Genomic DNA, 12,010 nt, shown 5'->3' on the forward strand with positions numbered 1-12,010 from the left:
TTTATTTTATTTTATCTCTTCTTTCCTCTCTGGCTGGGTTTTAGTTACACAGTTCTGGATGGGGGGAGGGGGGGGGGGCAGGACTGTTTGTTAATATTGCCATAATTGTTGTTGGAAGCAATTCTTTGTTCAATAAAAAGACCTTGATCAAAAAAAAACCAATTCGATTAATTGAGCAGCCCTAATACAAAGTAAATAAATGTAGCAAGTAGCAACAATTTACACCGCATGAATTTTTGAGTCACTCTGAAGAGAATCTGCTTTAGTATCAAGCTTTTAAACTGTGAGATGATGAAGTGATGTTAAGAGTGAGACTCACTGATATTTCAGATGAGGACAGTAGGGTGCCATCAAGTTTGAGCTATAAAGAAAGAAAAAAGGGAATGCCTGAAATTTTGGGTGAAAACAAGAAAGGCAAAGCTCAAACCTTTGTGTGAACAGCAAAGCTGCACTTTGTGACAAATTGGAGAACAGATGACCCAGAGGCTACTAGAACTTAAAAACAATACTTTCACATCACATTTCCATCCTTCTTTGGAAATGTAAGGTAAACTTTAAAAGTATATATATGCATAATACATTCAGTTACAATTCTTATCACTCACTCTGGTGTTGGCAGCTTTTGGCGAGAGGTGTCTGACTGTGGAGGTGCGGTGGGTCTTCTGGAAGTACAGTGGGTTTCCTTCCAGATTCAACTGAAAAAAGACAGTAGAGTTTGCATTCTTAGCTACTCACCTATGGAAAAAAAACCTCCCAGTTTGAGACAAGGAGGCAGAAAATCTTAGGCTAGATTACATGACTTTAAAGTTTTTTGTGTAAAACCTCACCATTAGATGTCAGTAGACTGCTGATTGAAGTTAACTGAATTCAACTCTTTTATTAGCATTAGCTAACTTCCTGGCTAATGTTAGCTAAGTGCTCAGATGCCACTGGTCAGCTGCGACGTTAATGCTGGACCACTATTGTTATGATGATGATGTAGGACCAACACAGGGATATCAAATCGTAAAGATTGTCAGTCCACACTTTACCTCAGCTGTCAATATATGTACATGCCTATTTACTGTGGGTGAGGCTATAAATCTTTGTGAAAAGAGTCTGATACAAGTCGATGAGTCAATGAAGTTTACTTCTATTTGATTAGCGCGATACTGAGGTGAGTTGTTCAAGATATCCTGAACGTTTCTGTCAGTGTTTTTGCTGCTGTTAGCTTCGGTTAGCCTTTGTTAGCTGCTGTTAGTGAAACTTAGTGAATAAACTGCCATACAATGTGGGAATGTAATCAAACTGTGTCACAGGGCTAAAGCCTAACATTAGCTGGCATAACATTAGCTTATAACCAGCTGTCATTGTTCATCCAGCTTTCATCAGCTGTACAGAAATGGGGGGATTTTGCATCTAATCTGTTGCCAGGTTTTTTGTGTTAGGGCCCTGACTTCAGTTCTGCAGGGGCTTGAGGTGAGGAAGAAGAGGATGATATTCTATTAAGATACTGGTGGTGTTGCCTCCTTCCTTCCTGTTTTCAGTTTGTCAGTGGAGGGGACCCCTTCTTAGACGATAAAACACAAAGTATGAACCTTCATATCTAGAGTCTGAAGGTGCATATACAAATTCAAATTTGCCTGAACAGCATGGGAATGGCTACGAGTTCTCTCCTTCTTTGGGATGTATGTGGCCAGTCTCTAACCACGTAGATAAAATATGATTAGGCAGAACAGTGACGTCCACTGTATTCAAGATGTTTGTGGCACAAACCAGTGCCGGCGCCTGTGCATTTTTAATGGGTTAAATCTAAGTTTATAAGAACACATCAGTTTGTTGGAAGATGTAATTACACACTAATCTGTGTATATTGATGAGTACAACTTTATTTTTCTATAACATAAACTCAGAAAATGGCTATTGCACCTTTAAACCATTGTTTAGTTATGCCGCTATAAGCTCAGGCAGCTGGGGGACCTCAAAGTCAACCTCATTAGTATTTTCTAGAGATGTGAGGTAAAATGCTTCCTCTGTATCGCAATGTTACAGACTCTTTCAAAAAACAAAAACAAAAAACAAATACTGGATCCTGGTGAATTCCAACAGTTTAGCCCAGCCCCACTTTTGTAACGTTTTCATGCAAATCCATCCAAAATGGTTGAAGAAACCTGCTAACAAGCAGATTTAAAAACAATGAGCCCTAATCGCTTGACCTCACTGGGAGCAGTAACAAAGTGTCATGTAAATTTGATCATCTAAGGATAAATGTGTGCATGTGTGCATCTTTACTGTGTTGAGGCAGTGCAGCAGGGAGAGAGGAGCCAGCTGGGAATGCTCCAGCAGGATGTTGTAGGCCAGGTCTAAATGCTGGAGAGAAGACAACTGTTCCACGCCTGTTTTGATGAGAGATGCCAATGATGCAAGTGAATTCAAACTCATGCACAAGTTCAAGAGCACTGGTTTTAAAGGAAAAAAATGACCAAACATTAAGTTGTGTAATTAAATTCTCATGTTCTTTTCCCTTATTAAAAATGTCTCTGTGTGATGAAGAAAACTATCTTACAAAACAGTGGCAATAAAGTTTGTATATCTTCACGCTGCTTCCTCATCTACCAGCTTCATCACTATTTGGTCTCTTTGCTGAGAAGGTAAATTGGGCTTTAAGAAGAGTACGGGAAGCCTGCGACTGATAACAGTTGTTCCTACCGTTGATGGTTTCCAGTTCGTTGTTCCTGAGGATGAGTGTGACCAGCTTGGCCCTAGCACTCATACCGAGTGTTGGCGCCCTCTGCAGGCAGTTGTAGCCCAGGTTCAAGTGTTCCAGCTCAGTCAGAGCCTGGGCGAAAGCAAAAATAAAGTAAAACAAGATTACTGTAAATTGCAGAATAAACAAATAAAGCTTAGATTCTATGTAACCAAATGCTGATAGCAATCCAACCTTTAGGAATTCAGCACACTCCTGAATCTTGTTATGGCTTAGATCCAAAGATTTCAGGACATTCAGTAAACTCTGTAAGATTTGAAGAAGTTGAGGTTGGATAGAAACCTTATGCTTATGACTCAGTAATGACACATCTGTGTATTTGCTTGTCTCACCAGTGACTGGTCAAGGCAAACTATGGAGTTGTAGCTGAAGTTCAGGGTGTGAAGTTCAAGCCACGGTAGTGCTGAGCTCAGATCACCTCCACACAGAGAGAGCAGCTCCTAAAAATGCACATCATATAAATCACTGAGCTTTTTGGTCCTCTCATGAAACCTGCTCATGCTACCGGCTGGGAGTACCTCCAAGGAACTGAGGCTTTTTGAGCAGGTAAAAACCTCCAGCTGGGAGTAAATTCCTCTGAGGCCCTCGAGACAGTGAGGGGGGATTCTCTTCAGCTGGTGAGGAAGAACAAGCAGGGACGAGTTATAATGTAAAAGACCTGTGACCTTAAACAACAAGAAGTGAAAGTAGGAAGTATTCACACATTACCTCCAAACACTTCAGAGACTTGAAAGGGAAAATTTTTAACACAGACTTGAGCCTCACACCCAGCGGGTTGATGAGCTGCAAACACACAGCGAGTCAGAAATTAGTTGGCAGGGCCAACTTTTTGGGACTCAATGTGAAAGAACCAAGTTCTGGGTTAAAACCAACCTTGAGGGAAACTGTCTTCTGCAGGATGTCAAACAGGAACTGCAGCTGCAGCAGCGAAGCGGTGTCAGCTGGGTGGGAGGGCAGTGCGAGGAACCCGTGTTGCTGGCTCCGGGATAGCAAGTACTGCTCAAACAGCCTTGTGAGCTGCTGCAAGGTGGCAGCAGGCAGGGTCAGCGTGCTGCTGCCGTCCAGCACCATGTCACCTGAAGGGTGAAAGCGAGCTTTCATGCTTAAAGTAATCAGCCAGATTTGACTCACAAGTGACAAGTTAGTAGGGGTGGGGGAAAAAATCGATACTGTGTAGTATCGTGATATTTTGTTTGCTAATAATGTATCGATACAGGGACAGCAGAAATCGATATTTTGTTACAAAAAAGGTTTTTGTGGACTGGAACTCTGACTTCAGAGCATGTTGATCCTTTTTCTGAGCAAGAATCCTGACATTCCTTCACTGTCCAAATGTGTTTAACTTTTTTTTTGGCAGCAATAAACATGACAGTTTACTTATTTTAATTTAAGACATGTTTTATTTTAATTAAGTTTAAAACTTTTTTTTATTTAATGTAAAATTATATTTTGTTTTAATTTATTGTCAAATTCTTCAGTTGCTGAATGGGCTGCATAGTTTTTATAAATAGCTATACTTGTACCAGATGGTTGCATTCAGTTCAGTTGGACTAGACTGTAATACAAACCGTTCAGTTTTTCAACAATAAAACTGACTGAAATGAGAGAAAGACTGAGTGCGAGACTTTGATATTAGATAAAATGAATATTGATAAAGTTTACCTTTATGTACAGAATCTGAATATCGCAAAATATTTTTAAAAATTGCAATAATATCATATCGTGCGTTAAGTATCGTGATAATATCGTATCGTGGGATGTATGGTGATTCCCACCTCTGCAAGTTAGTCAGCTACAGAATGAATGAGTAGCTCCAATGCAGTGCTACAGATTTGGAAGCATCCACCTGAATATTATTGTTGTTGGATGTCAGTAGAGCTCAGTAATTTAGGTAGCTATGCCTCTTTTTCACCAACTTCTACTCAGCGCGACTCAGTTTTTAAGGTTTTCCATTAGGTGGTAGTAGCTGGTACCACATACTTTTTAGTATCACTTTGGCGAGCCAATCTGAGCCAAAAATGTGACGTCAATGGACGGCATGCCGCTAATCGGCCAGGCAGCGACTACACTGAAAGAGACACGAGTGCGACTCCTTCCCAAGACTCAAACCTGCCATTTTTTAAACCTGGTAACAAGGGAAGTGTTTACACACGCCTCCCACCAAAACCTTCACTTGATGTGTTGTGTTTGTGGCGCATACTACTGAGGTCTTGAGATGTTTGGGCAGCCTTGCTGTAACGACCCCACCCACATTGAGATGGTACTTGTAACTGAAAAATGCAGAAACTGTGCAGAGTAGGTGCCAGTGGAAAAAAGGCTTTAGTGATCACAAACTTGGCAAATGGCTGAGTGTGTTAGACACACAAAAAATCATAATCAAACTACCGTATTATACTGTTGTTAGTGGTCTGATGTCGGCTAAATAATTTGCATTTCTGAAAATGAATCATTATCAGTGAACTATTAACACCACTCTCATTCATGTATTTAGTTCATATTGGAGAGTTCTGTGGACAGGAGGAACCTCAGAATAGCATCCCTGCTGTTTGGTGATGATGTGGTTCTGTTGGCTTCATCAGTGCATGACCATCAGCATGCACTGGAGCGGTTTGCAGCCGAGCATGAAAGCCAGCGACTCTGAGTCTGACGAAGCGGTTCACTGCTGGGAAAACAGTGCAATGCTCTATTTGGGTTGGGAAAGAGAGGCAGCCTCAAGGCGAGTGAGTTCAAATATCATGGGATCTCATTCACGAGTGTTGGGAAGCTCGACGGACGGTTTAGCGCGGCGTCAGCAGAAACCCGGCTGTTGAACCAGGCCGTTGTGGTGAAGACAGTTTCGATTTACTGATCCATCTACGTCCACAACCTTCACCTGTGGTCATGACTTCTGGGTAACAACCAAAAGAGTAAGGCAGTGAATACACCCTTTACCTGGACTGTGCCTTAGAGGTGAGGTAATTACTTAAGGCCCGGGCACAGAATCGTTACAACAGAGGCTCCACTGGACAGTTTCGAAAAATGTGAAGGAGGGCATAAATTTTGGACTTTTTATCAATTTTTTTAATAAGTTTATAAGTTTTTGTTCTAGTGATAAAAACCTCCCACATGGACATTCAGAAATTAAGTAATAGATAAACATTTAAATGACAGAAAAGGTTGTTTAAATTTAGCACTATCTGCTCCAGGAACTTCTTTTTACAGCGGGCCCATAGTAAAAATTACCTTGATGCCATTTTTACTGAAAATCACAGAAAATGAAAAGCACAGAAAATGATTTCCTATTTTCTATAAATTAACGAAAACTTAGTTTTATAATTACAGGACAGTCTCAGCGATGAGCAACTAAATCTTGTTCTGAAACTTTACACATGTATTTCTTACAATTTAAGCACACAATGCTTATTGACAGATTTCTTTCATTTAAAACAACAGCGTTTCTTTATCGTGCATGGTTAAATCTGGGAACGCCTCTGGATCCCCCAGGAGGGACTCGAAAGTATGGCTGCTGTGAATGTGACCCAGCATCAGATAAGTGGAAGACAATAGATGGATGGTTGATTTCTCTCAATAATATAACACCCCCTTTCAAATAACTCCTCAGACAAATTAAAAGGAAAACATTATCTGTAAACAGACTGTAAAACCCCTACATTATTAATGAATAGGGGATTAGGCTGGCTCAGTTATTATCTCATACATCGTCTGTTGAAATAGCTTAAAGCGCAATCAGCTTTTGGGGTGGGGGGAAGGGTTGAAGGCTCTTAGATTATTATGTTTCCTCACAGAGCGAACCTGGATGGTCCTGAACCTGTCAACATGAGTTAGCCGCCTCATGATCCTGTGTCATGCTGCTGTTTTTGGACGGATCTTGTACGGAAAGGGAACAGTGTCACACTGGCACATACCGTTATTTCGGAGAAGCGTGGCCAAGCTATGTACGAGAGGAGAGTGGCCCGTCTGAAGTGCAGCCATCCTGTAAGAATTCAAGAAATAGTCCTGAGTACACAACTCACGGAAATTAAAAACAGAAAAGCTTGTCTTGCACGCGTTCAGTACGTTTCGTGCTGTTGTTTCAGCGGATTTGATAAAAACAAAAGACGACTACAGACAACTATACCACAGCCTCGGGCTAATAAGCACTTTTTCCGTGTTAATGTAGTTAGCGTTCAAAGCTTTAGAGACACGCTAACTGACATAGGCATCCAAAACTCTGCTATTGCTAGCAGTTAGCTCGGCTAAAGTATCCCGATAAGTAAGCAAAACGACATACCTGTGCAATGACAGCCGACAGCCGGATTGCTAACATCAAGGTGTTAGTTATAGTAGAGCATATTAATTTTGGCGCACAAAGAAACGCCACGTTATGGTGCTCATTTGTTATTGTGGCAATCAAGCGCAGAGTGATGTTGACATTTTTTACCTCCGTCACATGACGGAACTGAAAGCGTGTACGGTAGCCTCGTTATACCAAAAGGTATGACTCTTACGCGCCCATTAATAATAAAGTTTCTTCTTTTTTAAAATCGTTCTTCTTCTTCTTCTTCTTCTTCTTCTTCTTCTTAATATTATTATTATTCATAATAATAGTAAAAATCCTCACAGTTTGAATAAAGGCACACATTAAAGATAAATATAAATGTCACTGCATATAGTCAAAAGGTCAAACGTTCAGTTCAAGGTTATTATACTAAAATTAAACAAACATAAACTAAAACTAGATGTGCAAAAATTGTTGTTAACTGAAATAAGAATAAAAAGTGGCCCTTAAAAATAATAAAAATTAACTGAGATGATTTTTGTAAAATGTGGAAATTTACTAAAACGTTAAAAATCTATTTAGAGAAAATAAATATCATTAGTTTTCCTCTTTGTCAGTTTGGTAAAGTTTGTTATTACAGCTTGCCTGATGAGGCTTTGATGACCTGATACTTATGTCTGCAAGACTTAAAGTACTGGCTTCAAAAAGTGGTGCTTTTTTTATTTTAATACCTATGCAGATTTTCCTGAATCTTGACTTCAGCATATGTCCTCTATATAGTATTACAATTTTTAAACAAAAAATTTTAAACAATAAAAACTAAACTAAAATGAGCAAACCCGATCAGGAAACTGACTGAATCTGAATTTTAAAAACAAGAAAACAGAAACAAAAATAAAACTGATTTAAGAAAATACAAAAGTATAATAGCTCTGTTATGATCTTACAATAATTCAAAAATACATATTTTTATACATATATAAGATGTAAACTATGGCCAAAAAATACTGAAAGAACGATTAAGACAGAGCAAGCCTATAAAAGCAGTTCTTTTCGTTCTACTTAAAAGGCACAAAAATAGAAACAGACGTGTAGAAATGCATAAGAACTTTTTTTAAAAAGAGATTTTCTACTTTTTCATCAATAAAAAGTTCTGTCATGTGCTAAAACATTTCTCGACATGATGTATAGTTGAAATTTAAACGTCTGTGGCCACTGGGTGGAGCACTTGCAGCAAAGAGGCTAAATTCCATATAATGGTCTGTATTAAATAGAAATAAATACAAAACTGCAAACAGCGAGGATATATACAACTTTCAGATGTCAAAACCATAGAAAATGAGCATCTGTGCATAAGTAGCAGTATATACTATATGTGTTTTAACTTTGTGCTTGAAAACCAAAAGCAAATAAAATAAAAATATATATATACATAAAGTTAAGATGAAGTCAGGCAGAAGTGTTGCAAATCTTACATGGACCCTTCAAAGGTCATGCACTAAAGACTTTTTCTGGCTTCTTCCCTTTAAAAGCCCATATAATAGGACACAGACCCTGTGGTAGCTGTGGTTTTACAGCTGCTGGCGGGTGTTGGTCCAATCAGATTCCAGCCATGGCAACCAATAAAAAACAGAGTTCGATGGGTGTCCAAGAGGCATCATTGGAGCTTGCACCGCATCTACTCATATCAAAACAGACCAGATTAAATTGAATTGAATTTGTGGTGAACCAACATGAGCTTGATTTTAGCAGGTAGGTCAACTATAATAGAAAGCAGAATATAAATCTGAATATAATCAAGAATACTGTGAAGGTTTACAAGACAATCACGTCCATGTACAGTGATTACATAGCATGTAACCAGGTGACAAGCTTTAACCTCTGTACACTTAACTGATCTAAACCAGGAAAGCAGTTTTCAGCAGCCCTTTTGTTTTATTGGGTAACACTTTTGGCTTCATAACAGATACTTTACAATGATTTGCATGAGCAAATAAAGCAGGAACTTTCCTAATTTGCACATGCATCACTTGTTGCTAGGCAGCAAACAAACATACTCTCTCGCACACACACACAAACACACAAGCATTTTTCCATTTGGGACTTGTGAAGCGAACATTTCCATGTAAGGATTTATGCTCTGTAATTTGGTAAACATTTCCATTCAGTAAGATGCTGTGCGTTTTACCCGCTTAAGAGACCTGAGTGCATATTCAGTTAACCCCTTAGTCCCAAAGTTTTATTTATTTAATTTTACATTTTTCTTTTCACCTAAAAAAAAATAGAATCCAAAGTGAGATTTGCACAAATGCTAATAATTTTACTTTGGCCAAATAAAAAAAAAAAACCTGTACCGCAGACAATAAATGAAAGCCTCATGGCCGTGATTCAGTGACACTGATGTTATCAAACATGTTTTCAAACCTACAGGTGGTAACCCTTCTAAATTTCATACAGCAGAAATGAAGTACAATACATTCCACATGCAGTTTAGTCATAGTGCTACTAGAGGTCAGCATCAGCAAACCTTTGAACCTTTACATAATGTATGAAGTGGATCACCTTCATCTGGGAGGAAGAGGTTACCCATGCATGCATGTCTACTAGTTTTGACAGTTAATTACAATATGAAGTCATAATCCAGCTGCGTATCTGCTGTTCGTGTGACCTTGGTAACTCCCACTAACCCCACTAACAGGATGATATATTATTTTCCTAACTCCCTGCTCATTGCTTTTACTTATCCAATCAGTAATCCAAGTAAAGGGAAACTGTATTTAAGTCAGTAATCAAAGCCAGACTTTAAACAGTGCACTCATTCATTGTCAAAGTGTAAAAAATGGACTTGTTTTCACTGATAAGATGCCAGGAGAGTCCAATAATCTTAGTAAACTCGGTTTTATTCTTATTTGTTTTAAATGACAATGCATTTTGAAATTAGAGATGACTGTGAAGTAACAGGCTTGCAGTGAGGCCTAGCAGTGTAAAATTAACTAAATACATCATATTAATCGGTAAGATAGTGATTCATCTCTCCACTGGCTAGATAGGAGTTTGAATAATTCATCAACAATGAGAGATTCTTTTCAAGATAGATGGAACTCTATTGGCTTATTCAAATTAGGAATTTTTAGTTTTAATTAGGTATTTATGTGCTTTAAGTGCTATTGAAGCATATACATTTCCTATCTAATATATCGGCAATGACCTCACCGATAGATTCACGAGCCTTGTCATCAGCAACACCTCTCATGTTGATCTGATCTCAATGTGATCTGAACTACTTCCAGATTACTGTTTTCTCAAACAAAAATTCTGCTAACAGTTTGAACTGTTCAGCTATGTTTACTGGCTTACTCTTTCAGTAATTCATGTACTATTTTTATCTGCAACTCTGTTCAGTTTATTCATGATTTGACTAAATCTAGTCATTAATTAATATTTTTTTCTTTTTGGCTTATGTGAGAGTTTAGTTAGACTTTTCTAACGTTTTGGCCATAATTCTAGCCAGCTGTTTATCAGGGCTAATCATTTAATTTCTTTATATTGTTTGCAAATTCTATTAGAAACATTTTTTAAACACATTTGCCTATTGCGTACTTACCTATTACTTACTTAGCTACTGCTGGCATATTATTTACCTACGTATTACTTACCTAGTACTTTCTTATCTAGTATTTACTTACCTATTATTGGCCTAGAACAGTCTTACCTATTATTTACCTGTTCCTTACTTACCTATTATTTTCCCATGTATTCGAATAATAATGTTTTGCTGTATAACTATTATTTATTTATTATTCAAGTGCCCCCTGGGGTGATTGTATCCATTTCCGGGATGGGCTCTTACATAAAGAACTCCCTCTGTATACAGACTGAAGCACATAGCACATCAGTGATCCCATATTTGTCTCTATAAATGTAGAATTTATCCAGAGTTTGTGTTTTTTTTAATAAGTCCATGGGGAGGAATTTAAGTAACTGACCTTGGTGGGGATCACTTTGCACACAGGGGCAGATACTGTGGCGTGTTAGGCCTATAAGCTGGTGACCATCCCAGACACATTACCGGCTTTCTCCCCACTGCTTTTCCATCCATGGTTTTTGGATGACATATGAGGTTCTATGTGCAAACAGCCTTTTATGCATCCCCCTAACTCACACCCCCGAGATATAAAGCAGCTTCAAATGTGCCCTTTCTCCCTCCCCATACCTCCAAGGTGAGCCAGGGATGCCGATCTTGAATGGGGCTAAATAGCATGAAATCAGTGGGTACCCACAAAACAAAATAATCTGCATTTATATCTGCGGAGTAAGGTTACACATGCCGTTTCTATTTCTGGGCCCTTGGATAAACACCTATTAGTCTGGTGCACTGGACGGGGTTAATATGGCGCTTGTTTAGCGGGCGAGCGCGACACCTCAAGGCTTGGCCTCACCAATCAATAGGAAACACTGCTGTGTAACACACACAGTAGCATCACTGTACACAGGTATATAGGCTGGTAGCAGCTGGCAAATTTTAATTGAGTGTCAATTGACATGTCAGCCACTGTGGGGATGTCTTTCCATGTAAGGAATACTCTGCACATAGTCCTTTTGTTTGTTTGTTTGTTTGTTTGTTTGTTTGTTTGTTTGTTTGTTTGTTTGTTTGTTTGTTTGTTTGTTTATACATTCTTGGGAGTTGAGGGGAGAAGGTGCTGATTGAAACAAACAGGCTAATGTAAAGTAGTCTTTGAATATGCAAGCTGTCTTTTTCTCTCTCTTTTTTGAGCTCAACTTCAAGCCTCACATCGCTTTTGGTAAAAAACAAACAAACCTGTTTTTCATTTGTGAATAGTTTGCCAGTAATCGCCTATAAGAGGTTAATTTTGCCTTGATACGGCCATAAAAAAGGTCTGATGTAACTGGTTCAGCTGGGGAGCAGCAGTGCAGGTCATTTAAAGATAATGATGATGATTTGATCTTTCCAATAAAACACGCCATCGAGAAATATAATGAGAAAG

The 12,010-nt window shown here is 38.7% G+C and overlaps 1 protein-coding gene across 2 annotated transcripts in view; it reads right to left on the reverse strand.

The window, feature by feature from the left end:
• stk11ip (serine/threonine kinase 11 interacting protein) overlaps positions 1-12,010 on the reverse strand; it is a 49,188-nt gene that overhangs the window by 36,811 nt on the left and 367 nt on the right. For both annotated transcript variants that reach the window (XM_085398848.1, XM_085398847.1), the window contains exons 2-11: positions 6,652-6,719; positions 3,620-3,822; positions 3,455-3,529; positions 3,265-3,360; positions 3,079-3,186; positions 2,921-2,992; positions 2,689-2,818; positions 2,272-2,375; positions 606-695; positions 320-361 (exon numbers count right to left, since the gene is read on the reverse strand). In XM_085398848.1, coding sequence (XP_085254974.1) covers positions 320-361; positions 606-695; positions 2,272-2,375; positions 2,689-2,818; positions 2,921-2,992; positions 3,079-3,186; positions 3,265-3,360; positions 3,455-3,529; positions 3,620-3,822; positions 6,652-6,719 — 988 coding nt within the window. The remainder of the gene's footprint in view (positions 1-319; positions 362-605; positions 696-2,271; positions 2,376-2,688; positions 2,819-2,920; positions 2,993-3,078; positions 3,187-3,264; positions 3,361-3,454; positions 3,530-3,619; positions 3,823-6,651; positions 6,720-12,010) is intronic.

Source organism: Rhamphochromis longiceps, linkage group LG23 (assembly GCF_057381845.1).
Source record: "Rhamphochromis longiceps isolate RC_006_pf linkage group LG23, R_longiceps_female_GT1.1, whole genome shotgun sequence".
NCBI classification, from domain to species: domain Eukaryota; kingdom Metazoa; phylum Chordata; class Actinopteri; order Cichliformes; family Cichlidae; genus Rhamphochromis; species Rhamphochromis longiceps.